The sequence below is a fragment of the Strix aluco genome, chromosome 4, assembly GCF_031877795.1.
Source record: "Strix aluco isolate bStrAlu1 chromosome 4, bStrAlu1.hap1, whole genome shotgun sequence".
NCBI lineage: Eukaryota > Metazoa > Chordata > Aves > Strigiformes > Strigidae > Strix > Strix aluco.
The window spans coordinates 16,880,034-16,908,031 of NC_133934.1; the positions used below are offsets into that span (position 1 = coordinate 16,880,034).

General features: G+C 40.4%; 2 protein-coding genes across 9 annotated transcripts in view; both read left to right on the forward strand.

The window, feature by feature from the left end:
• C1QTNF7 (C1q and TNF related 7) overlaps positions 1-14,879 on the forward strand; it is a 38,730-nt gene extending 23,851 nt beyond the window's left edge. For 2 of the 3 annotated variants that reach the window (XM_074821368.1, XM_074821367.1), the window contains 3 exons: positions 11,799-11,995; positions 12,900-13,145; positions 13,875-14,879. In XM_074821368.1, coding sequence (XP_074677469.1) covers positions 12,908-13,145; positions 13,875-14,506 — 870 coding nt within the window. In that variant the 5' untranslated portion in view covers positions 11,799-11,995; positions 12,900-12,907 and the 3' untranslated portion in view covers positions 14,507-14,879. Of the gene's footprint in view, positions 1-7,904; positions 7,963-11,798; positions 11,996-12,899; positions 13,146-13,874 lie in introns of those variants that run through there. The other variant, XM_074821369.1, reaches the window with a different exon arrangement.
• An 8,048-nt stretch (positions 14,880-22,927) lies between these two features.
• Positions 22,928-27,998, forward strand: part of CC2D2A (coiled-coil and C2 domain containing 2A) — a 65,945-nt gene continuing 60,874 nt past the window's right edge. For 5 of the 6 annotated variants that reach the window (XM_074822149.1, XM_074822150.1, XM_074822154.1 and 2 more), the window contains exons 1-4: positions 22,928-22,965; positions 24,607-24,667; positions 25,372-25,452; positions 25,707-25,806. In XM_074822149.1, the coding sequence (XP_074678250.1) occupies positions 22,952-22,965; positions 24,607-24,667; positions 25,372-25,452; positions 25,707-25,806 (256 nt within the window). In that variant the 5' untranslated portion in view covers positions 22,928-22,951. Of the gene's footprint in view, positions 22,966-24,606; positions 24,668-25,371; positions 25,453-25,706; positions 25,807-27,998 lie in introns of those variants that run through there. The other variant, XM_074822152.1, reaches the window with a different exon arrangement.

Below are 27,998 nucleotides of genomic sequence, written 5' to 3' on the forward strand. Positions count from 1 at the left end.
TTAAGAAATAAATTTAAATCAAGGTTTCTGCTTAAAATGCAAAAAGGCTCATGGCAGACAGCTGCCATGGAGTTGCAACTGTAAAATAACACTGTGTTTATTGTCATCATTGTAAATTATATCAGCAGATACTTGAACAAAAAGCCTGAGAAAAACTCCAGATACTATAATAAGGCAAAGTCATATTCACTGATTATGGAATTACAAAGAGGGTTATCTATAAACCCTTTTTCTTTTTAAGAAATATGCATACTTTGGCATAGCCTAATACATACCACTACCTTGGGCCATGTTTGCACTGCAGGTGCACCCCAAGACTTTGTCATCTGTGGATATGACTCTGTGCTACCTGTGTGTGCTGTTTACTCCTTCCCCAGAGGAACCCCTCTGGTGCTGTGCCTGGGCAATCCAGGGTCCATCCAAATGTACATTTACTGGCTACATGGACTACCCTCAGCATGCTGCATTTGGGTAAGATGTCTCCATCTGTGCTATTTGCTGCACAGTGGCATCCTAATCAATGTGGGGAAGACCAGCTATATTGGGGAACTCCTAGTGTGACTCTAACAGCTCGTGATTCAAGGTTAGGTGGAACTTGTTAGCAGGCTGAGATCAGGGCAAATTAAAGTGAAAATGAAATTAAATTGGTTGCTAAACACTCTGTGACCTTCAGACCACCCAGGAATGCCCACTTATGTCCCATGAAGACCCTGCTGAGATCACCCTGAAGCATCACACACATACAGAACAAAGTCAAGATAAAGCCCACTCCTTACCAGTGGGTAAGGAAAGTCAGATTTTCCTACTGAAGAGTATCAAGTTGACTGGCAGCTGCAGCTTCTTCTATTCCCTGGAGGAACCCAAGGAAACAAACACTTCCCAGACAGGACAGATTTAAAAAAACAGTCAAATTATTGTTGCAAGAATTTAAGTGAGAAAACACCTTCAAGGCCAGATATAAATACAAGGCAAGTGGTTTCAATAGAGCTATGCCCAACTACATGAGGCTCAATTTTGTTCTTAATGATAAGCAGGAATATGGCTGATGTTCTGTTACAAAGTCAGAAATGACCAGTTATCAGATGCTAAACCTCATCTGCACCGTACAGAAAAAACTGCAGGAATTATGCTGACTTCATCCATTTTAATGTCCCATGAGAGAACTGATTTGAAATATGAAATAGCAGTTCACAATTACTTAAAAAAAGCAGAATCTGAAAAGTGCTTTTGAAATAACCTGCTTTTACATCAGCAGAGTAATATTATCTGATATTATTGACGTTTTTGTTTTACTGATGAAGAAACAGAAACACGTAAGAATAAATAATTGCCATGGAATAGAAGTTTCTGATCCAGGAACAAAAATCAGATCCCCTGAAAGAAAATTCTGTGCTGTGTTTTCTTTCTTCCTCTCTGTGAATCTGATCAAACACCACTAATAAGAAAGAGATTTGCATTTGATTTCAGTACGTAAAGAATCAGGCTAGCAAATGATTATGTGTATCGAATTGAAGTTATCATATCACAGGAAAAACCGTCATTCTTCTAAGCGAATTTGTGTCAGACAAATTTGTCAGATGAATTTGTGTCAAACAAAAAAAGACAAAGCTCTCCTCTCCTCTCCTCTCCTCTCCTCTCCTCTCCTCTCCTCTCCTCTCCTCTCCTCTCCTCTCCTCTCCTCTCCTCTCCTCTCCTCTCCTCTCCTCTCCTCTCCTCTCCTCTCCTCTCCTCTCCTCTCCTCTCCTCTCCTCTCCTCTCCTCTCCTCTCCTCTCCTCTCCCCTCCTCTCCTCTCCATCTTATGCCTGTTAAATTATTTTTAAAGATTTGTTAGCATATATAGTAGGCTGTAGTAGTTAGCAAAACAGATTGATAGACTCTCCAGAGCTCTATACAACAACATGAGTTTTTCATTTTCGAGGTTTGTACAAATTAGAAAACAAATAAATGAGATATTTTTTTTCCTTCATAAGCTTTTTTCTTGCAGATTTAAAGCTGCCTGCCTGAAAAGTCCAAGTCAGAAATACAGAGGAAAAAAGATTAGTGTCAGTGTTACTTCAATAAGAAAAAGCTCTTATAATAGATTTTAGATTTCTCAATGTGTTCTAAAAACATTTCTTCAAATAAGCAAGCTTGACACTTACATCTTCACAATACCTAACAGTTTATGTATTAAAAAAACCCCAACAACTGAGACTGAGACCCTGCAAATACAAACAGTCCGCCATAGAAATGGTTCTCACCAGGAGACTGATGAAAGCAAGAGCAAACCCTGAAGGACACAAATTGGCTATGTGGTGCAGTAAATGTTGCAGTGGGGAGAGGGATAAGGATCCATATGGAATTAAACACTCTTGTGCTGAAAATTGTTATTTCCATATGCATAGAGTAGACTTATGCTGCCAGATCGGGTCACAATGCTCTTTTCCTCTTTGAATAACTACAAACTGTCAGAGCCATGAGGTCACTGACATCCCTGACTGTCCCTGCCAGCCTGTCCTGGGGCGTTCCACCACCCTGTCCATGGTCCAGGACCCCATTTCAGCCCAGCCAACCCCCACCCAGAGGCTGATATTCTGGTCTGGCCTTGGATGCTGGGGGTGGCCATGGCTGCCTCCAGGCTGCCCTGGTACCTGCTGGGGTGATGGGACAGGCTTTGGCTGGTGAGACCCCGCTCTGCTACCCCATAGGGAGATCCACCACGCCCAGCCCCAGGAAGCAGCCAGCCCTTGCCTGACACAAAAACCTTGACAAGATGTGAAGTTGTAGAACATCAGGCCTATCAATGAGAAATGCAGGTCCTGTGTGAGTGCTTGCTGGGTACCAACAGGGTTGCCAGGAAGTGGGCTTGGGTGGAGCTGGTGTTCCTGTGAAGCCTGATGGGAGGCAGGATGCACTGCCCCTTCCGCACTTCTGTGGAAACACAAGTCTTTGTTTCAGTAAGAAGATACCATAGCACATAGAATTTAAATGGAATTTTATTTTACAGCTTCAAACTCTTTAGAGGTGTCTTTCTAATGTGCATGTCCTTCAGTATTACAAAGAGGTCAACCTCAGTGAAAATCAAGTTGTTACTTAAAGGTTTGATTTAATCAGGAAGAAACATACTTTTAAAATGTGCTATTACCCAAAAGCAGACATTACATAAATTTCATTCTATTTTTATATCTTCCTGGCTCCGATCTCCTGAATCTGACATTACGCATAACAATCACACATGTGACTAAACAAGGCCAAATTCTCCCTTTTCTATTCCAGTATAAATATAGAAGTAATACTGTTGAAGTAATAGCTTTGAGGTAGACACACGCCACAAGAACAGGATTTTTCTTAGAACAGCCACAGTCAGGAAATTATGCTGATTTTGAGACCAGATTTTTATCTCCTGTACTGACAAGTTAAAGCATCAGCATGGAGGAGACCACCGGGGTTGATGTGAGAGCCTGGCCATCCCAGGACATACGTTAACGTGGGTGGCATTTTGAAAGCATGTGAGGCTTCAAAGCTCGTGCCATTTTCAAAATGCTTTAGGCTTTCAGAAATCCAAGCCCCACTGATTTACAGTAAGGCTTAAGCTTTTAAATGCATTTATCATTTGTGCCAATCATACACTGCCTCCTAAGACTCACACCTCTGTGAGATTCAGCTTCACAGCTGTCATGGTTTAACCGCAGCCAGCAACTAAGCCCCACACAGCCGTTCACTCACTCCCCTCACATCAGGATAGGGGAGAGAATCGGAAGATTAAAAGTGAGAAAACTCGTGGATTGAGATAAAGACAGTTTAACAGGTAAAGCAAAAGCCACGTATGCAAGCAAAGCAAAACAAGGAATTCATTCACTACTTCACATCAGCAGGCAGGTGCTCAGCCATCTCCAGGAAAACAGGGCTCCCTCACACATAACAGTTACTTGGGAACATAAATGCCATCACTCCAAATGTCCCCAACTTCCTTTTTCTTCCCCCAGGTTTATATGCAGAGCATGACACCCTATGGTATGGAATATCCCTTTGGTCAGTTGGGGTCACCTGTCCCAGCTGTCCTCTCCCAGCTTCTTGTGCACCCCCAGCCTACTCGCTGGTGGGGTGAGAAGCAGAAAAGGCCTTGACTCTGTGCAAGCACTGCTCAGCAGTACCTAAAATATCTCTGTATTATCAACACTCTTTTAAGCACAAATCCAAAACATAGTCTCATACTAGCTACTATGAAGAAAATTAACTCTATCCCAGCCAAAACCAGAACAACAGCCACAACCTCCCCCTTAATTTTGTCTCTTTGGTTTCATGTTGAGCCTTTCTTTGGTGCTCCTGAACATGCCAACAGTGCACCAAGGGTCAGAAGATGGAGACCTTGCAGCTAACTCTGGGCAGTGGATAGTGCAGTGCACTGTGCATATAGTCCTGCAAGAAAGGTAACAGTATTTGCGTGGCTACAGGCTTTTTGGGCATTGAGCCATGTGAGGTGTGCACAGCCTGGGTCTCATGTTGCTGTCCTGAGTACCTCTGTTGCACAACACTGTTCCTGTGGATGTGCCTGAAGAGACCCTTTTCAGAAACTCTAGGCTAAGGCACTCTCTCATGCTTTCACGCTCTAGGTGGTATGTCACAGGTTTTATGGCTCATTAATTTGGATTTAGGTACCCAATTACCCCCGTGATGCCTTTTCTATGTGTGAAAGTCATATGTAGAAGTTGGAACTTACAGGAACTTTTGTAAATTCAGCCTGAAGTTCTTAGCACCATGTCATGGTTTGAGCCCAGAGGGAAACTGAGCCACTTTCTCACTCCTTCGCCCTCAGGGATAGGAAGGAGAAAATAAAACAAAAGGCTTGGGAATTAAGATAATGACAGGAAGGGATGAGTCGCCCATTATGGTCATGGACAAAAGACAGATTCGATTGGGGAAGAAAAAGAACATCAATTTCATTTGAACAACACCACCACCAACACTTAATTTACCAATCAAACAGAACAGGACAATAAGAAATAAAACCACATCTTAAAAACACCTTCCTCCCACCTCTCCCCTTCTTCCCCGGCCTCAGCTTCGCTCCCAATTTTTCTCCCACCTTCCCTCCAGCGGCGCAGGAGGGCAGGGGATGGGGGTTGCAGTCAGTTCATCACCTGTTGTTTCTGCAGCTCCTTCCTCCTCAGAGGAAGTACTCCTCATACTCTTCCCCTGCTCCAGAGTGGGGTTCCCTCTCATGGGAGTCAGTCCACCAAGAACTCCAATGTGGGTCCTTCCCACAGGCTGCAGCTCTTCACAAACTGCTCCAGTGTGGGTTCCTCCTGTGGGCTACAATCCTTCCAGCAGTGAATTGCCCCAGCATGGGCTTCCCTCAGAGTCCCCCTTCTTCAGGCACAGCCACCTGCTCAGGTGTGGGGTCCTCCACAGGCTGCAGGGGGGCATCTGCTCCACCACATCTCCCCCCACCCCCTCCTTCTTTCTTCCACTGACCTCCATGTTTGTATAGGTACCTCCCTCACAACTCCCTTTCCTCTCAGGTTCCCCTTCTTAATATGTTGTCACAGAGGCACAGCCACCATCACTAATCGTCTCAGCCTTGGCCAGAGGCAGATCCAACTTGGAGCCAAGGGAGCTTCAAGAAGCTTCTCACAGGGGCCACCACTGTAGCCCCCTCCCCTGCTATCAAAAACCTCCACCACACACACAAACCCAACACACACCACACTTATTTTTTACCCAGGAATATTTAATTCCAGAATGCTGATCTTCTAAGACACAATAATGCAGTTATCTTTTGAAGGTTCTCAAGCAGGAACCTGGGAGCTGCAGTGAGTTTTTTTCAGGATTGGTAATATCTGAGCTCTGTTGTGCAATTCTGCCATTCCTGGGAGTACAGCTCGGCTGTCATGGAGCACTTCAGAAGTTCCTGATTTTATGCTGCAACATATAAACTCTCAGCAATAAAATTCAGAGTGGTTTAAGATAATTAAATTCATATTATAGGGCTTTTACAATGCCTTACATCTTCTAAGTGTCATATAAATAAAAACTAATTAGTCCTCCACAGTCTTGTCAGACATGCATACTTATCCAGGTTTTGAAGTTAGAAAATTTGTATTTCATCCTTTATATCCTTTATACTTTAACCTTTGCACTCCCCAGTATGTTAAGAACTGTTTACATTATCACCTGGATTGAAGGGACCATGGTGTTTAGTAAGTCATATCTAGTTGGGGATTTGCCCATGTAGACAAAATTTCCAGTTCCCCTCTTGGAAAATCTAATGGCTTGCTGTGTTGCTACAGCAGTGCAGAGAGACCCTTTGTACTCTTAAAAGTATTGCTAACCATGACTGTTTGCAGTGTGAAAAAATTTACTTGTCTCAAGCCCCAAACAGATGTCCTCTTCCATGTACATAACAGGGACGAGAGGTTGCCACTCAGCTGACCACGGCTGCTCCCTGACCCAGGTCACAGCCCCCACTGCTTCTCTGGCAGAGAAGTTTATGGGAGCCTTCCCCAACGTGCTTCAGGGGAAATCAACCATCTTAGTCCTGCCCAAGCATTTAAATTGCTCCTTTGGTCTTTGTCTAATTTGATGTAGAATGTAGTCCCTGGCTGGATGTCTACTTTTCTGCAGGGTTCCCAGAAAGGCACCGTGCCTGGGTGATATCATTTGATGAACTTCCAGAATAAAACTGTGCTGGGGAAGTAGTGTCCCTTTCAGGGTCTGGAAGCTTTCTTCTCTGCATGATTCTCTTTTTAAATGGTGAATACTGTTCTTTGGTACAATATGATGTCACCAAGGGAGCAACTGGGTGAAGGAGAATCCATCTTCAGAGGTGCCTGTGATCTAATAAATGACATTTGCCTTGAGGGGATGAGAATTAAGCCATGCCCAGGGACTAGAACATATTCAGGCAGAAATCCAGTGAAGTTCCTAAAGTTGTTCTTGCTGTGTGTGTCGCAAGCTCACTTTGCTGACTGGTTCCCATCATTTACCCCTGTGCAAAGGGATTGCTCTCATGGTGGGAGCTCTTTATGGACATTTGCTCACAGAGCCCAGGTGTGAACACAAGTGAGCACAAAGCAGTGGAAGTCTGTCCCTTATCGCTTGTGTCAATAATCTATGACTTTTGTTCTTGTTTGTCCTCATGTGCCTTGCAGTCTGACATCATCTTTTTGCACCCTCTATTTTTCTTCTTGCCATGCCATCCAAAATGGTTTTCCCAGTCTGTTCTCCATTTCTCTTCTATCATTGCAAGGTTGGTAAAGCAGAATGATCTAAGATAGGAGATGGAAATTCTCCTGGCAAGGGCTGGGTAGGAACCAAGAAGAGGAAGCCTGCCTGAACTGAAAGGCACTCCATGGGAGATCAGCACACTACTCTAGGCATCTATCCACATTTTTAGATGCCTACATGCTTCCACATGCTTAACTCCAGTTCAGATTCATAACTAACCCTGCAAACTGCAGGTCATCCCTGAAGACCGCTTGTGATTTATGGCTCCTGACTCTTTTTTATTTTAAGAAAATAAAGAAAACCTTTTAAAGAAGCCCCTACCCAAGCTGTAGGGACACTTGTATCCTGAGTCTTACAGTGTTAAGTCCTGGCCGTTTTTCACTACATTGAAAGCAAACATATTATTGTCTCCATGTTAATTGCCAAGTGTAAGCAACTGGCCTAGCTTCTCGGCTCTCTGTCAAGACAAATTCTGTCAGGTTTCATTTATTTGTGTGTTCTGGTACAGCTGGCAGTGAAACTGCTTTGCCTGCCAGCCCTCATGTTAAAATTCCCCCAAGCTGAGTCAGACTATCTCACTGATACATGCCTTGACCATCTTTTACGGCATTTTTAGTAAAAACAACCTTCCAAATAATGGGAATGGCTGCAACCAGAGAGACTATGTTTCAAGTCAGACGCTGAGAAATAAAATGACTCCCACTCCTTTGATGTTTTGAAAATCAAACACATTGAACTTCTGGTCCTGATTATAAGTAAGTGCTCTATTTTTCATGAATGCTTGCGTTGTGGTTGAAGAATCTGACTGCATTCGATGTAGTTATGAAGGAGACTGTTCAAACGTGACTGAGTGCAAACTTAAGTGAGTGAGACTGTTAAATGTCAGCATTGCTAATAAGGCCTTTAAGGATTGTTTTCTCAGAAATACTTAGCTAATGTTCCTTCCCACTGGCTGATTGATCCCTTTGGGCACCATCAGCCATTCTGGTACTGGGAATCAAAAGTTCAGACTGCTCAAAAAGTGTCAGGTCACTCTCCCCTTCTTACACAAGGGAAGACAATGTAAAGCCATGTGAAGATTGCTTGATTGTGTAGCTAACCCAAGGAGTGTGGTGGTGGCCAACTGTGGTCTTGATTCCTTAGCGTAAGGCATGGTCTTATGGGTGGAGCTCTGGAAGTCCAGTATAGTGCCCCATAACACAAAACAAGCTGGAAGATGCATAAATCTGTGCCCAGCTGAAGGTGAATGATCAATGTAAAATACCTGGAAAAAAAATCCATAATTAAGACATATTTTAAATAACATAAAAATCAAGCAGTGCAAAGAAACTGCAGAGTGTGGCGTGCTAAACTGCAAGCCACTGTTTCTGAGGCTCTGTAGAAAGGTCAGTGGTGGTGGCTTGATGTTAAATACTTTCTGTCTAGCACCTAGCTTCAATGGGAATGTAACGTACAGAATATCTTCTCAGGGTAAATCATAGAATTATAGAATAGTTCAGGTTGGAAAGGACCTTTAAAGGTCATCCAACCCCCTGTTCAATGAGCAGGGACATCCTCAACTAGATCAGGTTGCTCAGAGCTCCATCCAACCTGACCTTGAATGTTTCCAGGGATGGAGCATTTACAACATCTCTGGGCAACCTGTTTCGATGTTTCACCACCCTCATTGTCTTCCTTATATCTAAATATAAAAATATAAACAATGTCTTCCTTATATCTAGTTTGAATCTACCTTCTTTTAGTTTAAAACCACCACCCCTTGTCCTGTTGCAACAGACCCCACTAAAAAGTCTGTCCCCATATTCTTATAAGACCCCTTTAAGTACTGAAAGGCTGCAATAATGTCTCCCCAGAGCCTTCTCTTTTCAGGCTGAACAGTCCCAACTCTCTCAGCCTGTACTCATAGGATAGGTGCTCCATCCCTCTGATCATCGTTGTGGCCCTCCTCTAGAGCCACTCAAGGAGGTCCATGTCTTTCCTGTACTGACTCAGCTGGACACAGTACTCCAGGTGGGGTCTCACCACAGCAGAAGGGCAGAATTACCTCCCTCAACCTACTGGCCATGCTTCTTTTGATGCTTCTATTGTTTCTTTAGATCTGTCATCTTAACAGACTGCCACAAGTTATTAGGTCCAGAATACACTTTTAATATTTTTCTAATATCAAATGAATCAGATGACCTTTTGAGTTTATGCACAAGGGCAGTGATTATGCTGCTTATGCAATCTGAACAGTGACAGAACAAATCAATCTGCCACCCTCACTTAGAAAAGCTGTTCCAGAAATCACTGCACATTAGAACAGATCAGCATGTCCATCGTCTTCCAGTGAATGCCTTGGTGTGCACTCTTGCTCTACCTAGTGGATTTGGAACCTCTTGAAATGACATTTTCTAAACTTGGAATAACGTTATTCTAATGCTGTATTCATATAATTCTTGCTATTATTTTTGGTGATGGTTTTAATGAAGATGACTGTTATTGTTGTGAACAAGAATACCATGTGCTTCTTCTGGCTTTCAGTATTTGGAAAAAAGAATGAACTCCTCAAATGTTGTTTTTCCCTGAAGAAAAATTATTTGGCATATATAAATGACATTGTTTCCTGCCACAGTTTATGGACAAAAGTTTATGTCTTTGAAAAGGACAACCAGAAGCCAGGAACAAAGTGTAATTTATGACTTACATTCTGCCTACCAGTTAACTCTCTGTGATCAAATATTTCACTGCAACATAGATGATTTCTGAGAAAGTGATCTGGGAGGTCTATTCCACCCTCTAACTTTATAAGCCCATGTGAACTGAAATCTCTGATTTTGGCCTCCTAATTCAGCCTAAAATTTCAAAAGCATGGCCATATGTTATCATTCACCTTTAACATTACAATTTCCCTTCTAGAGCACTCACCAGGAAGCAGGGGGCATGGGTTCAGTGCTGTACATCCTTCCTGGGTCTGAGGAGATTCACACTTTTCAAAGGACTGCTGCAATAACAAAGAGAAGCACCTTCAACCCCTCCTTTTAAAACTGGAGCATTATGCAGGAAGAAATGCAAGAGTCTAAAGAGAAAGGACAAGGAAAGTCCTGATTTTGTGGCCTAATGCATGGTGTCCCAAATGTCATTTGTTGGGTACCACTGTTGCAAGCAGCCTTCTGTATTCCCCCCAAGCCTAAATTCAAGACTGTAAATGTCATCACCATTATCACCACTTCCTCCCAATCCCAGCTCTGTTCCCCTTCCTGCTGTCCCACCATTCTGCTTCACAACCCCATCACACCTTAAGACCCCCAACCCATAGCTGAAAGCTCCACATATTCCCCTCTATGCCTTCTCCTTCCCAAACTGGTTCTCCAAGCGCAATGCCCCAATCATCTAAGGCACATCCCTATCTCAACAACCACATTCCTCTCACCTTCCCCAAATGACCTTTTTCCCATGGCCTTAGCAGAAACACATGTCCCAGACTAATTAATTTCCTGTAGGCACATGGGAAGAACAGCAGGGGAGGTCTGGGAGCTGGAGACAGCTTCATGCATCAGTAAATTACTGGCCAGCCAGTGACCGGAACAACTGTGTGAAGGCTCTTACTCTGATTTGTAAAAGATCCTGGACATAGGCAAAACCAGCAGTTGTTGAGGTTGTTTTTTCTTGGCTTACATGCAACACAGTGTGGGAACAATCCAGCCTACTGATTCAGACTTCCATCTGGCAAAGGGCAGTTTTTGTTCCAGTCCTTGATCCTTAGGTCGTGTCTGCTTCTTATCCATCAGCTTTGTGTAAAATGCATATGCAGTCCCAGGCATGAGCACCTTCCAAGCTGCTCCCTCCTGGCCAAGTGCTTAAAGCTGTTCTTCTCTTCAGAGAGCTTTGTTGTCCCTGATTTAAGTCCCATGAAAGCCCACGAGCTTTATTTGGGTACACTCAGTAGTACATCAGAACAGACGTCGCTGTGAAGTTTGTACTTGTAGCTAACTACTGCCTTGGATTTATCATTTGCTGCTCTGCGGTAATATTAAGCATTCATATGTTAATCCACTCTTGGAGGCTGTTGTGCCTGACTGTACTGTAAGGCTTTATCAAATGACAGCAAAATTAATAGTTTGGTTTCTGCCAATTTGATACAAGATGCTTAATATGAAAAGCAGAATGTACATCACTGAAGAAAATTTTGGAGCATTGCATATTTCTCTCCAACTACAATATTTTCATGCTTGTTTCTGCACTGCCATTGATACAAGACAGTTTCTAATTTTCTATTCTGTGAAACAGAAAAAAATCTTCATAAAGACTGTGTATGTGTATATGCTGGTCTTTTCCCAGCCGAATAGATTTGACCATGCCCTATAGCCGTAGAAATATCATGAACTGCAAATAAATGTAACGGTTTGGGTTTTTTAATCAATCAGACAATGCCAATCAGTATTACAGAAAAGGGAATGGGAACAACAATTTTTAGATTAATTCACTTTGCAACTTCTTTAACTCTGAGTTTGAGAATGAATCTGAGTTTCACTGTAAAAAATGGTAGATGGTATTTCACATAGATATTTTTCTGAATCCTCCACTGCATTTCTTCTTTTTCTCCCCACAGAAACCAGTGGATTCTGATTTCCTTGAATGCCGTAAATTAGCTCTGAAGGAATGGACAACTTCAACAAAAAACCCCACACAAGACTTCTGAGAAGTCAGCAAGGGAACTAGAAAAAACAGTTTGACTTGCAAAATCTCCCCTGACTCACGACTGACTCTGTTAATGCAACACTAATTTAAGACACCTTTGTACATCAGGTACTGCATGTTACTGTTTGTACAGTGTTTTTTCTTTAGTGTCCCAGTATATAGTGGAACAGAGAAATCCAATTTACATTCAGTTGTTTGTGAAAACACCCAAATACTATATACAAAGCTTTAAACAATTTTCTTGCAAGATACTGCAACACAGTTCATTTCGTACCACAGTCCAAGTCAGGCTTAAAAAAACCCAACCTGTTAGCAGCTCACTCACACTCCAGCCGTTCCCACAGGGCAGCTGCCTCATTCGACCTGACCGATTAGGGTGAAGCGGTTATTTGTGCTGCAGTCATCAGGGTTTCCAACCAGGCACTGAAGCTGTAGCTCGTTTACTGGTATCCTTTCTGCAGGCTCAGCAAGTTTCTGCTGCGGTTATTCAGGTTGGAGATTCATTTGGAACCATAAGGGCAAATTTCAAAATGAAATGAAACTGTAAGCTTTGTCCTCACTAGAAGAGACTGCTCCTGCGGGCACATCCTCCTAGCACAAATATAACTCCCTCCAGCAAGAGGGGTTTTCTGTGTAAAGCTTATGGAGGTCCCAAAGACAAAATAAACTATGCAAGCAAAGGACTTAGCATTGAAAAATCTAGATTCTTTTTTTAACGTGTCAAAATTTGGTCCAAAAAAGCTGGTATTCACCAGTTCTTCTGTGTCAGTCTACAGGCTACTTGAAAGACATACAGTAACATACACAGTGGCCAGAAAAATGTCCCACCTGACAGACTTTCCTCCTTGTCTGCTACATGGATTCTGGTAATGCAGAAATCCCAGGTTGATCTGTGCACGTGTACCTGTGCATAATGCACTGCAGTGTCACACTTATTAGCATATTCAGAGCCATCTGCATGTGACTAGAATGCCATAATATGCATAGTCTTATTTGGATGTGTTTTTTCCAGATCCAAGGATGTTTGTGTTGCTTTACGTTACAAGTTTTGCCATCTACACAAGTGAACAACCTCTTCAAAGCCAGTTCAAAGGAGAAAATTACTACACCAGATACATCTGTAGCATCCCTGGCTTGCCAGGCCCTGTGGGTCCCCCTGGAGCCGGCGGATCCCCGGGGCCACACGGACGCATTGGTCTTCCAGGAAGAGATGGTAGAGATGGCAGGAAGGGAGAAAAAGGTGAAAAAGGGAGTGCAGGTATTGAATATTTGTGTAACCTAACACAGTAGTACAACAAAGTAAGACCTTTCATCGTCACTGGTTTTTTTTTATATATATATATATGATGAATGTGTGTATGAGCCTGTGTGGTTTAAGTGTGATGCATGTATACATAGTGAGAGTAAGAAAATATGCAGATCTGTTTTAGATATGTCTAATATGCATATACTGAAATCTGTGTAAATAAATGTAAATGCATACCCTTCCTGTGCATAGATGCTAAGAAAAAGTTTGGGAAAAATGAAGTATGTGTGGTGTCAAGTAAACAGTCTTATCTGTGCCATTAGCCAGGAATAAAAGATTAGCAGGTATTGAGGTACACACTAAAAATGCTCAAATAGTAGGAGATATTTAGTGCACAAGTATCATTCTATAGGCAGCCACGCTGCTGTCCTTACCATCAGCAGTGCCCATAGTTCAGTCAGCAATGGACTGATTACAAATAAAATTCTTCAATGTGTAATCAAGACATATGAACAAAAGTAGGAATATAGAAACAAAGGACCCCTGGGCGGTGGAGCCCTCTTCTCTGTTCCAACCTGCCGTTGCTTTCGTAAACTTACTAGAAGATTTTGAAAGTATTTTTGAAGTATTTTGAAATTCTGATCATGTTTTTCTTGTTTGTTCAGGCACACACAGTAGTCCACACAATCATTTACTGAGATGATATGTGCAACGATTAACTAACTTAAAATGTTTTTGAAGGTTTAAGAGGAAAGACTGGGCCATTAGGACCAGCTGGAGAGAAAGGAGACCAAGGTCAGTCTGGTAAAAAAGGACCTGGAGGATTGACTGGTGCCAAAGGTGAAGTAGGTCCAGCTGGACCACCTGGACCTAAGGGAGATAAAGGAGACCGAGGAGAGCCAGGTGCACCAGGGGTCTGTAAGTGTGGAAAGATAGTGCTGAAATCGGCCTTTTCTGTTGGCATCACCACCAGCTACCCAGAGGAAAGATTACCAATTGTATTCAATAAAGTCCTCTTCAATGAGGGGGAGCATTACAACCCTTCCACAGGGAAGTTTATTTGTGCCATCCCAGGGATTTATTATTTTTCTTATGATATTACCTTAGCAAACAAGCATCTTGCGATTGGGCTGGTTCACAATGGGAAGTACCGGATAAAGACATTTGATGCGAACACAGGCAACCATGATGTAGCTTCTGGATCCACAGTGATCTACCTTCAGCCAGAAGATGAAGTATGGCTTGAGATCTTCTACACTGACCAAAATGGTCTCTTTTCTGATCCAACGTGGGCAGACAGTTTGTTTTCTGGATTTCTCTTATACGTTGATACAGATTACCTTGATGCTTTATCAGATGAAGATGAGCTCTGAAGCAAATGATGTCAAACGACATTCAAACTGGACACCCCCAGCACAGAATCTTATCTAGCTGTGCAGGGGGAGTAAATTTGAAAAAAAAATAATCTGGGAGTTTATTTTTGCTTTGATAGGAACCAAATCTGAGCTCCTAAGGATCCTTCTAGAATCTAAGCTGGATTTTTTACCAAACAGCAGGGATATCAAAAGGAACTATAACTAACAAAAGACTGTATCACTCCAGGACTGACTCCTCCTGAAAGTTATGTTTATAATACTATTTAAACAAATTTAAGATGCTGTACATTGGATTTTATATAAAATATATTAAATTGCAATGTAGAATGGATATTTTGTATATGACATTAAAGTAAAATTGAACAATTGACAGCAATATGATCTTTGGTCATTTTAAGACAGGAAATACATTAAAAACAGAGAAAACTGATTTTGAAAAAGGAGAGGAATAAAACAGGAATGTCTGCTTCAGGATGCAGCTGAACAGGTCACAGGGACAGTGCCATCTGATATTTACACCAACAAATTATATTCATAATTAAATAACCTCCTAATAAATACATGAAGTTTTGTACTAGCTGAGGACTGCCCAATGACACTTACCATCAAACAGAACGAAGGTATTAAACATAAAATAATTAGAACCTGAGAGTCCTGAAAACTTGGAGATAGACAATCAGTATTCAATGTGGGTATTTTCAGTGTAATTCCAAGTGGGTTTGCTATTATTTCAATGTTATTCATATCTTTATGAGAAATGTGGAAGAAAATATAAACTTTTTGCTGAAGAAAATTATGGATGCCAAAAAACTGATAGAACAATAACCAGTAATAAGAATAAATTATATGGAACAAACCGAGTCACATCGTTAAAACAGACTTACTTATATGGCCAAATGCAATGATATAAATGTAGGTCACACACAAGTTTAAAAACTGCATTCAGGAAATCAGTGAACTTGTAACAGGTACACAGGACCTCATGGATAACCAGCTAAATATGAGTCATCAGAGTAGGCTGTTGCTACAGCCCTTTGGATGTATGATAAATCGAATTACAAGTAGGAGTAAAGAGTACTTTTGAACCTGCTACTTCCGTCAATGTTTCAAAAACTTACTTGAAAATAGAAAAAAAAAATGGTTGTCGTTCTACCCATGCGGATTACACACGAGATGTAACAAGGTCAATTTATTTTTCTTGTCAATGAGGTTAAGAGGTGATTTGATAACAGTCTGCAAGTACCCATCTGGAGATAAAATTTCTGGTAGTAGCTGGCACTTTCTTCTATCAGACAGGAATACAGCAAGGTCCACCGATGAGAAACTATCAATTCCCACTGGAAATGAGAAACCCATTTTACCAGTGGTTGTAATCAATCATTGTAAAAGTACCTAGGAACATCATGGGTTCTCCAGCAGTCAACACCTTTAAGTCAAGACTGGCTATCTTTGACCGGGTGCTCTTACTTTCCAAGAATTTACAATGTTATTTTATTCATCCCAGATTTACAGAAACCTGCTATTTCTAAGACTTATTCAGATTCTTTCAAATGGTAGTGGTCTGTGTTGCACAGCTCCTGATCCCACTTTATTTATGACCAAGGAAGAGGGAAATTTCTGGGTTTTTTCTGTGTAAATTACAACCAAAGAAAATTACACAAAAATACTGCTGAGACTGCAAAATGAGCACTAAAGTTATGTATGGAACATTAATCTATGCACCCTGTATCTGTGACCTCATTTCCCCATACATTAACATACATGTCTTTGAGTACATGATAGGTGCTTTATGCAGTGAACAGGTGCAAAGTCCTGTCCACAAATCAAACTGGCAATGCCTGCACAACCCTTATTTTATCTGACAGTGAGAGATGTGTGGTAGAAGACAGAAGTGGATTATATTTCTAACTAGACATCTAATTTATTACTGTTATACGAGGGCTGCTTCCTGTGAAAAATATGGAAGAGAACACTTACAGATTCAGTTTATCATGTGCTGTACAATCGTTTATACATCTGCAAATTAAGCACAATATGAGTGCAAAATACAGCCCAATCGTCATCTACAATAATGATTGACATTATTAATGAAAGCCTACACAAGGCACAAAGACTGTCAGCATTGCTCAGTGCTGTCTGCACTGAAATTCCACAGGACAGAACAGACAATCATATCAGGCCCATGACTTCCAGGAAGCGTAATTCAATAGATGCAGGATTGCACCTATAACATGCATTATGTGGCAAAAGCAACTAATAGAAGTATTTAATTTAAATTTATTTTTTTTTGTTTAAAAAAATATGGAAATAGGTTTACAACATTTGAATCAATAGAAAGTTTGTTGAGATAACAAGTCAATTTTTATTAGAATTAGAAAATCTGTAAAGCCAAATTTAAGAAAAGAGTATGACCAATTTTCTTCAGACTCTACAGAAACATATTTGGTAGTTATAAAAATGGAAATTTTCAGACAGAACTATTTTTTCACAATTGAAGAGAGGAAAAATAGGGCTTTATAGTGAAATTTTCCTGGTTGCAATCCTAACTAAAAGCAATCTGGTTCCATGTAATAATCTTGTAAAAATGAATGAAATATAAGAGATATTTTAACCACACCTATGTTGAAAATCACATTATGGGAATAAGTAAACCAAGAGTTATTCCTTCCCTTTACTTAATAATTTTAGATTTATGTTTGTACAATCATAGAAAAGTAATTTTAGCTTCCCTAAGTTTTCCCATTTGGATTCTGTACTTATCTGAACAGTTTAATATTTTGGCATGAACTGTTAAAAATAAGTAATTCTGTTGAATTATTCCTATAGGTCTTGGCAGGAAGAATCTTTTTACTACATGTATGGACAACATATGTATACAAGTAGCATGTGTCCTTGCCCTCATTCAGGATCTCAAGATGTTATCCTAAAGTAAATCATTCCTATTGTTATTTTACTTGAAAATAGATCAACTTTAATGATATGATATTTCATTAGCGGTATTCCTCTGTCTAAATTTGAATTTATATAGAAAATATCTTGTCTGGTCTGGTTTGGTTTCAAGATGTAGGATAACAAAGAGCAAAATCTCTTTGGGATTAAATTTGAAATTAATCAGATTTCCACACAATATATATGTCATTCTAAACATACCATAGTGCCGTATAAAACTAGGCATCCAGATCAAGTTAGTCAACTAGCCTTTGACTACAGTCAGCAGAGAGAAATTAGTATCACCAGGAGAAACCCCCAGGAGGAAGCATGTCTTTGCTGCAGCACCAGCTTTCGGGCTTCCTGATTGAGGCTGCAAGAACTCATACAAACCTGAGACCACCAGGAAACCTTCAAACAATATCTAGAAGATTAGTGTTCCTGAGATTCATAGGTAAAATATATATATATATTTACTAGGGATATACATATGTAAATATACATATGTAAAATAAAGCTATTTGAAACAAAATAGCTCCCCACAATTTTTTACTCTTTCAGACTTTATACTTGGTAGAGTGACGTCAAGGAAGAAGTCAGTCATGTGTTTCACTGCTGAACATTTTTAACCTAGATGACTAATTAACCATTAAAGTCCATCTTCAAATTGATATGAGTATGTTACTTTGAATAAATACCTTCACTTTCTTCCCTATGGTATTCATGTCCATATAATTTAGGCTGTTATATATTTTTTTCAGCAGCAATTGGTCCTAAATTTTTTTTTACAATGATCAGACGATGCAGAGAAAATAGTTACTAAGGGATATCAGTACTGAGAACATTATATACATTCTTCAAATCTTTTTAAATCTACCTAACACCATATATGTACTTTTGGGATAGGTAAAAATATACAAACTGACAAGCAGCTTATTTTGTTCCCTACCAAGTATGTTTCATTAGTTGATGCAGTTCATATAATACTTTATTTTTATTTACCTTCCACAGGTCACCCACTATGTTCAGTTCATATTCATTCACTAAGAGATTCACTGAATAATTTACTTTTCACTAATTGGTTTAATTTATCCATTGGCAGGAAATTCATAGGATAACTATACTGATGCTGTACTAGGCAATTTGGCCAGTAGGAACTTCAGTTTTATGTGGAAATGTAGCTTACTTTATAAATGTATTTCAGTAGGTGATGAATCCCATCCAAGAAATAATACATGAGAGTAAACAGGAGAAAAATAGAGTTGAGAAAGCAATATACCACAACCTTTCTCAATGAGTAATACATTGCTTTCAAGAAGCAATTTATTTCTTTCGGTATAAACCATTTAGACTTCAGCTCAGAGAGCATTTATAGGTTACATTCACTTCCCTGTTAACTCCTTACGTCAACACTCCAAACTGAGGTTATGTCAGTATTTCTGAATTTCAGAGGCATGATTCTTCCTCACATCAGCAGGAAGACATTGCCAAGTACTCTCACGAAATTCTCAGATTCTGATACTTGGTTTTGTCCTAGCTGCATACATCAGATCAATTCATCAAAGTTACTACCTAAAGCAAAAGAAAAATTAAATAGACACATTATACATATATCTTTTAATAGTAAATATATACAAAGAAAAAGTGCCTTGGATTATTTGGCATTTGGCTTATATCCCTCAATTCTGAGTATAATTATTTTAGTACAATCCAGCAGCTATCTGCTGGAAGAAGTGTAAGGAGATTTTTCCTCTATGCGGATTGTTCCTGCAGCAGCAAGTATTAGTACAAAATTTATCTTATCTGACTTTAATCTCTAAAAGTTCAAAGATCATTGCCTAGGCTACATTAGTTGTTAGCTCTCCTGTCATCAGTGTAAAGAAACAGGTGAGGTAAATCTCTGTTTGGATGACACTGTATTAGACACCTACTTTAAGAACGGAGGAATCGGGAGTATCTAACCTGTATCTACATGACTAACTTAGGTTAGCCTTTAACTCTGAGATGGCAAAAGTTAAGTAAGATGTCTGCTCTTAGAGAACAATCCACTAAGTGGAAAAATCAGCATAATTTAATTTGGCAATTTATATGTCTCACAATTAGACAGAAGATGTGGATTGATGAGAACATAGAAGTACCCTTATAATGATGGAAGTGACCTCTTGTCAAACCTTTTGTAAAGTATTGCTCAAGTTCCTCCTAGGACTTCAACTGCAGTAACTTGGCTGTCCTCCAGAAAATTTTACAGTATATTAAGGTGGGCCAGATAATCCTCTCATACCTCCAAATTCAACATGCTTAAGTATATACAAAAAATTGACATTTTTAAGGATATTTAATTTTAGGTGTGGAAAACTTAAATGTATCCTGGAGTGTTTCTACCTATACAAAAAAAATATAAATTTATTTCTTTTCAACTTTAAAGCACCCGTCAAAATCCTAAACAAAATACAAAGCATAACACAATATTTGTAAAATCATCTCTGTGAAAGAATAGCCTTTTTTATTTCATGCTAATAAAGGGACAAAAAATACTGAATTCTTGAAAAACAAATTAACTATGATTCTCAGCAGGCTCTAAAATGAATTTTTAGCAAGAAGCAGATGGGATTTCTGGAAATGGGTGAATTGTATGAAGAAAATATACCAGCAGTCCCTTTTCTTTCTGTGCTTTCAACAAAGTGTTATTCCTAGGCTCGGAAGACAGTGGAAAGGATTTAAAATTTTTGAGTTGAAGAACAATCTCTTCAATCATCTGAAAACTTGCCTACCACGGATGCTGATGTCCCTTTCACACACCACCTGCGTTCACCCACACTCTGTCAGATGTTCTGGGACGTGAACACAGATTTCTAAACCACATGTGACATAAAATTTCAGGAAATTTTATTTGCGATTTCTGTCATGTTGGAGCAAGGTGTGATCAGTTTAAAATAATCAAGATGATCAGAATTTTTTCTTCCTCATTTGTAACCTCCCTGAAACTGGGATCGCTGTAGAGTTGCACATAGTACTTGAAATTCCTATTCTATAAACACAGCAACATGTACTCGTATTCTGTAAGTGTTGTACATGGCTTGTAAGATTTGCAGTTTCGCTTCTGTTTTAATTTGTTTTTACATGTTCTGGCTTTGTTTCTAGGCAGGTAAAAAGAGGAGTATATGGCGTTCCAAAACTTACATTATCCTCAAACCCTGAGAATAAACTCTATCATTAATTGTCCACTATTCATTTTAAAATGGTTTTAACGCTGAACTTGGGGTCTGTTATCCCTTAGCCTGCTCGTTCCTGGGGCAGCCTGCAGTGTGGTCACTACAAGCTGCCATCTACCTTGCCTCTGCTAAAAGCCATCAACAATTTATGCCTAAGTGTGACAGTGGCAGATCTAACAGCTCACATCATCTTATTTGGAGCACTAAATCTGCTGCCCAGTGTAATCAATGACATTGGGCTTGCCTTTGTTTTTGTAATGCTGACCAAGATAAATGAGTTGTTCTCCACCCCAGGAAACATACGTGGTTTGAATTCTGTATGTCTCCTGTGAGTAGAGTCATTGTACTGACATGTGTTTTTAAGCAGCTTTCCATCCTGTTAAGCAAAGGTCCCCCACTGCTTCTTTAGGGTATTATAGTAATGTTCCTTACATAATGCTGTTCATATTTGTCCATCATTTAAACTGTTTGTACAACTGTTTCTGAGACTGGAATAAATTGTTGGGACACATACATATTAGCAAAACAAGATGTTGAACCTGAGTCCGTGCCAAAACTCTGTACAAAGGTTCACCCACTGCATCTTGCCACAGTCCCATGTACGGTGAGACTTAGCAGATAACAGATTGTGTATCATATATGTTACCCTAAGAAACCTGCCTTCTGATTACATCTCTTTCCCATTCTTGAAAGCTATTGTCATGTCAGTTGTCTTCTAGCTGTGGTAGTTCCTCTTTTAGCAATTAAAAATGCATACTCCCAATCTTTTTATCTACTGTGACTGTTTACTTCTTCCCATGATCTCCTTCTTGCAGCAGTATTCAGAAACGGGAAACAATTTAGCCATCTCCTTTCATGTGATTCCAGCTACTAAAACTTTGCAGTAACAGACCTTCAGATGTTATAGGGACTGTTTATATAAAGACGACTATAAATAGGTCTAATAACAACTCCATTTAGTATCAGCAATATTGTTTGTTCTGGTTGTACTAAAGATACTAATACAAATGTTAACATAAGAAATTACTTTGTTAAGAATTCAATGCAGCAGAAAAGACCCCCCTCCGTACCTGATAGGAAAACTATAAATCCCTTTGTACCTATAAAAATTAGGAACTGTATATAAGACAATCCATGTTTCTGATAGCGCCGATACTTCTGCCATTCCTAGTATCTACATAAGCTGGTTGTGAGCATTTAACTAGCAGATAACCCATCCCTCCACTGCTTCTCTAACCAGGGCTTAAGGATTGTATTTACCTTTAAGCGGGCTCTAAAGCAACCTTAATGAAGCCTTCATATCCTTATTTTTTCTGCTACAGAAGTATTAAAGTACATTCATTACTCTATAAAGCTATGATTTGTTTTACTTCTTACTTTGGTTTCAGGATCTGCCTTCTCCAGACTCAGAGTATGTACTAATACATTTTTTATTCCTGGTGTGGCAAAAAGCCTGTTTGCAAATTACAGCTGCTGAGAGATTATACCTTTTTGAACTCTGCTATATTTCCCATTCTTTTCCCCAAAATGACATGCTGAAGTTTGCTGAGGCCTATGCTGATTTGTAAAGAATAATGCATCATTGTCCTCCTGATACAGCTTTGGTTAATACTTGGAGTACTTTAAGGCACTGGAAAACAGAGACAGCACTTGAAAAACAACTGGCTACTAACCGTCCTCTTCAAGGATTTATTCCTACATGACTAATGTCAGGGATTTTTTTCAGAGTGAAATTAATCTAAAAAAAAAATTTACTTGCTGGAATGTTGGCATATAGCCTGAATTAGAGGTTTAATATCTCCCTTTAATCAATAGAATGAGACAGGCTCTTCTGCAAATGATTGATATTCAGGAATCACTGCTCTCAATTTTACATGTCTCAAGAAGAGTCTGTGCCTCTCCTCTACTTACAGAAGAAGTACACAGAAATTAAATCAGATAATTTAGCCAAGTTAGGTACTTAAAGTTAGGAGGAGTGACTATCTTTATTGTATTTCGGTCTGAAATAACTATCCTTGGTCCTGTAAAAATATACTATGGATTTTTTTTTTTTCAAGTCACTGCAGTAACTGAAATGCGTTACTGCCTGAAGGAGCTGCAGTCACTTCATCTTCCCCATACTTTATTCATGACTTTCCCTTTTACTGTAGAAGAAATTGTTTACAAAAAAGAAGTCTTCCGGAACTGTTTTAGTGTCTTAAGGAGGAGAATCTGACTCTTTCTCTTTAAAAAGCAAAGCTGAGACTTTGTTGCTAGGGGGAGTGTTGTGCTTGGTTCTTGTCTGTACTCGGAAAGCTGCTGTATGAGAAAACCCAGGTAGGAAACAAACATTTTCCTTTAGATTTGTTTCAATATCACTGCATCCTGTGTGTTTTCATGAAGGAGACAGATTTAAGAATCCAAAATCCTCAAAATTATTTTCTAGTTACTTTTGATGTAGTTATTTTATTTTAAAGAGGAATGAGAGAAACTTCACTGCATTCTTGTTGTTTTAAGTACTTTGGAAACTGCCTCTGAGCTAATGGAGAGCTTTATAGTTCTTGCATCCAATTTATTACATTTTAATGTGCCTGCTATAGTACTTAACTTCAAGAAATGCTAGCAAATTGTTAAAGAAAGAGGCCATAAGGCCCTTCTGCTTTGTTGCCAGTGTTCTCCATTTACATGTGCCTTTAGGAAAGACTAAATTTGATATGTAAAGCTTGATATGAAAAAGACGTTTATGTGCCAAGCAATAAAAATGTGGCTACTTCTTGCAGTGCTATATATTTTGAGCCATGAAGAGGGTATTTGGTGAACATTGCCTGCAGCAAGGAAATGTTGCCATTTTTGGGTACATCACCTGGTGCTGAGGCAAACACAGGTATGGGAGGTAGTCATATTTGTCTAAGAAAACTACTTGTTTAGGACAAGTTCAGCTCCCTGTGCTAGTTGAGGCTTATTTAGAAACCTGAAAATCCTTGGGGCTAGTAGCTGGTAAGGGCTAAGCCTCAGGCACGAGATAACCACACTGCTCCTCCTTGGCTGCTTGTGCTTTTTTATTAGGCGTCTCCTAAGATAAAGAGGAATATAAAGATCACTCTTCATATTCTAGTCTGGGCTTGAAGCACTTTCTGAGGTGAGTATGCATGAGCCTGTATATACCCAGTACAATGAAGTGATGGGGAAACAACGGATGACCTGTGCAGGCCTCAGCCCTCTTGCTAGAAGAGATTTAGCCAGGTACGGAAAAAGGCCACACATTTTACTTCCATGAGTTGTTTCATGGGGATTTTGAAATGCAGAATAAATTATGATGTTGCGAGTTATCATCTGTTAGCTCAGTACATTGGCACTCAGGTTTTGCACTTGGTGCAGACACGTTGGCACAAGCTTTGCATGGGGAACAAATACAGCTGAGGTTGTTTTCCTGACAGTGAAAGGTAAAGCAGGACAGGAATCTGTAATAATGGGAGCAATGAACTGAGTTGTACAGATATAAATTTTAAAATCTCCTAAATGTTTGTAACCAAATACAGCAACTTTCTAGTGTAAACAAAGCTGAAGTGATTTGGTGGGTTCCAGGTTTGGTAAAACTGAAACCCTTACCAAGCCCAATGCTGGAAGTGGAGGAAAAAAGGAACTGAAGATGTCTCGGTGATCTGGATCTTGCAGCTCGCTTTGTGGACTGTAGGTGGATTGTTCATTAAAAAAAAATGTAACAAGAGTGTTCATACAGCATGTACAGGCCCACATTATTCACTATTATATGGACTGCTTAAATAAATGCATGCATATATTTTTTAATCATTCTGTTCTAAAAAAAACCATGGCGTTTTTAAAGTATTAAGGCTGTATGTTAAATGGTATGTCATCTGAGTGTTCAGGGTGCAAAGGTTACACGGAATGTATCTCATGCTCATTATGCACATATTAAAGCCTATCTCTTATGATTAATTCCTGTGTTGCTTGTGACAGGCAGGTGTCAGCCACCAACCAGATGAACCACAGTGAAGAATCACAGATGATAATCATGGAGGTTAGTGTCCAGTTAGTTGAGACAAAAATGGTGTGGGATCACTTTTCACTGAGAGTAATAGGAATCTTTTATATATGTGACTGCAAAAAGTGAAATAAGAGTATCTTGTAAACTCTGGCTAACCCTAGATCAGTTAGTACCATTCTAGTTAATGCAGGTTTGCATAATTATTCATTTCTGTGCAAATACATTTCAACCATAGAAAACATGCTGTTAAATAGGCGCCTTTAATGTTTGTCTTTTACTCTATTTCATATTGATCCAACATATAGCACATGAAATTATCTTCAAATTATTGGGTAAATATATTTAGTCTTGAGTAGGTTGCAAAAACAGCTACCCTGTTTTCTCATCACTAGAAATACTTTTGAAGTGATCATGTTTAAACTGCGCCTGGTGCTATGTCAACAAAACGTCAGAAGGGGAAAAAAAACCCAAACCCCTTTGTGGTATGAGGAAATAAACCGTAAAGATAAAGGCAAGATGCTTTAGAGCTGTCAGTAGGCTCTAATCTTGCTAACAAAGAGAAGTATGTGATAACTTCAGCCAGTTTCAGGACTGTAGCCTGCCAATGGCATCAGTGGAACATATAGATCCGGAGAAAACTGCTTAAATCGGGTATTTTGATAGACGAGAGATTATTTCCGCGGGTCTGGGGACAAGGCCAGCCCCTACCCCACAGCACAGCTCTCTCTCTGTGAAAGGAGTTCCCGGACGAGAACGCTGCCCAGGTGGAAAGGCTGAGGAGGACCCTGACAACTCGCAGGCACAGGAGAAAGAAAACGGTGAGCATCCTCAATTCCGCGACCCGCTCCCCACCCCACTCCCAGGCCGGGCGGCCGCCTCAGGGCAGCCCTCCGCGGGCTGCCACCGCGCATGCGCACACAGCGCCGGCAACCGGCGGCGCGCACGCGCGGGCCCACGCCCCCTCCGGGTCGGGGTCCCAGCAGCGGCGGGGGCAGGCGCCGCGCTCGCTTCTCGGCCTGTCCCGGCTCCTCTCGCTCATGCGCTGTCCCTCGCCCTTTCTGCTCCCCTGCAGCTGCCGGAGGCTGTCGGTCCCCCCGAGCGGCGGGCGGAGGGAAGGAGCCGCGCCAGCATGGCGACCGGCCCGGCCGGCGCTGCCGCTCCGGCACCGCGCGGTGAGTGACGAGTGACTGACGGATTGACGGACTGACTGACTGCCCGCCCAGCGGCGGGGCGGGCCGGGGCGGGGCGCGCTGCACGTGGCATGGGCGGCGGCGGCGGCTCCGGCACCCCCCACCGGCCGCCCTCACCGAGGGTGTCCCGGAGCCTGCGGGGCGGCGTGCCCTGGCTCGGGGGTGGTGCTGGGTTAAGCCTTAACGCCTTGGGTTTGCCGCCGGCTCATAGGCAGGAAAGTTGCTGCCGGGTCCGCGTGGGAGGGGAGGCGCGTGGTGCGCGCGGGTTACGCTTGCCCTTGAGGAGCTTCCTTAAGCTCGGTTTTAGTCGCAGGATTAGGGCAGGGATGGAGGGGTGTCTGTCGTGTGCCAAGTCAGCTTGGAGCGTCATGCGCAAAGTCAGAGCGCCGGACTGGAAAGACATGCTGCTACCGTATTTAAGTATGAGTAGACTGTGGAATGGCCTTACATAAAATACACAACGTTTTTCAGAGGTGTTAGTGTAGACATGCGGTATTTACATATTTGAATGTGAACCTCATATTTTGTGCTTGAAGTGTCATTCATGCTTATGATGGCGCATGGATTGATTGATGGGCTGGTTTGTGTCACATGTGAAATGCTCTATTTACTCACAAAGTAGGAGAGTGCAAGAGAGTGATGCAGTGCGAAGCTGTTAGAAGTGAATGATTGCAGGCTTGGAGAGAATAGAAGTTGTTGGTACTTGAAAAGCAACCTTCAATTTCTTTGGCAGAATCTCTCCAATATTCCTGTTAAATACTTAGGACAACATTAATGTTGTGAATCTTACGGCGTAGTTTTTATGGGCTTACATAAATAGGATGCATAAAAGAGCTAATTAAGAACAGTATTAAAAAGTCAATAAAACCAAAATCCAGCAAAGTATAAACATGCTTAGTTTTTCATCAATACCGAGGTTTATCAAATAAAGTGTATGTATTGTCCTTAAACTCATTGTAGCAAAATATGATATTTGTTACAGATATCTACAATTTAGCGACGTTTCCAGCTCTTTCACAGTCTGTGTACTTTTCTTTTGAATGATTTTTGAGTCTCACTGTGCCAGCTTGTGCTAGGAAGTGATGCACTGTTGACAGATGGAGTCCAAACAGTTTTCAGAATTGATTGCGTGGGGAAATCAAGAGACACCCTCTAGCGATGGTTGTTTTCTTTTACAGAAACTCATTTTCCAAGAATAAAAAACAGCACAGCAGTACTCCGAGAAGAAAGCTAGCCATTAGTTTCCTTATGTGATAATTGTTTTGTTTTCTTAAGTATTTTACTTTGTTACTTGTTCCTGATTCTGAAGTTCTGTAATTCTGCTAATTTTGTATGATTGAGTGAGAAGTACTCCATGTGGTATGCTGAATAGTCTGTATGATTGGTTTACTTAATGGCAGTATAATTTATGCTTCTGATTCATTTTTCAAAATTACCTCTTAAATTCTGAGAGAGACTGTACCTTGAGCTAAAGTCTTCATGCATCTACCCAACACTTATTTCAATTTTTTTTTCCCCTGGAATTCAGTCTGACAGATTTATAAATAATGTAAATTTTCATCCTTGGTATATTAAGCTTTTGAATAGGCTGACCCTGACGTTTCCTATTGTGTTGCTCACTCATAAGGTAAAAGTAGATTTCTTTTAATTTCTTCACTGCCTTTACTAGGCTGATTATCTGTATATTAATTTCTGCTTATCACTGTCTTGCCAAGTGATAACTAACCATTTAAAAACTAAAATGTAACAACACACACACCCATTTTCCAGGTGCCACTGAAAAATATTACATAGGCTTTTTACCATCTTGTTTGGGTTTTGCTTTGGTACCTGTGATAATACATTACCCACATTTGTTCATTGTTTATGTTAAATTTCTGGTGCTAAAAGTATACACACACACCCCCCCCCCCCTTTTTATGAAAAGGGAACTATATTTTAACACCAGTTAGGTAATGTTTCTGGAATTATCAGTTTGTGATGTCCTTCAAATACTTGGTTTATTTTATGCTAGCATGGTATAATCACTTTCTCATTCTCATACTGCTATGGCAAACTTATTTGGAAACATACCCATCAACTATTTTTTCACTTAGTATTCATCATAGTCTCTGTTTATCACTATTAGTCTTTAAAGTGTTCAGTCAGTCTTTACTATTTTTTTAATGCAGTCT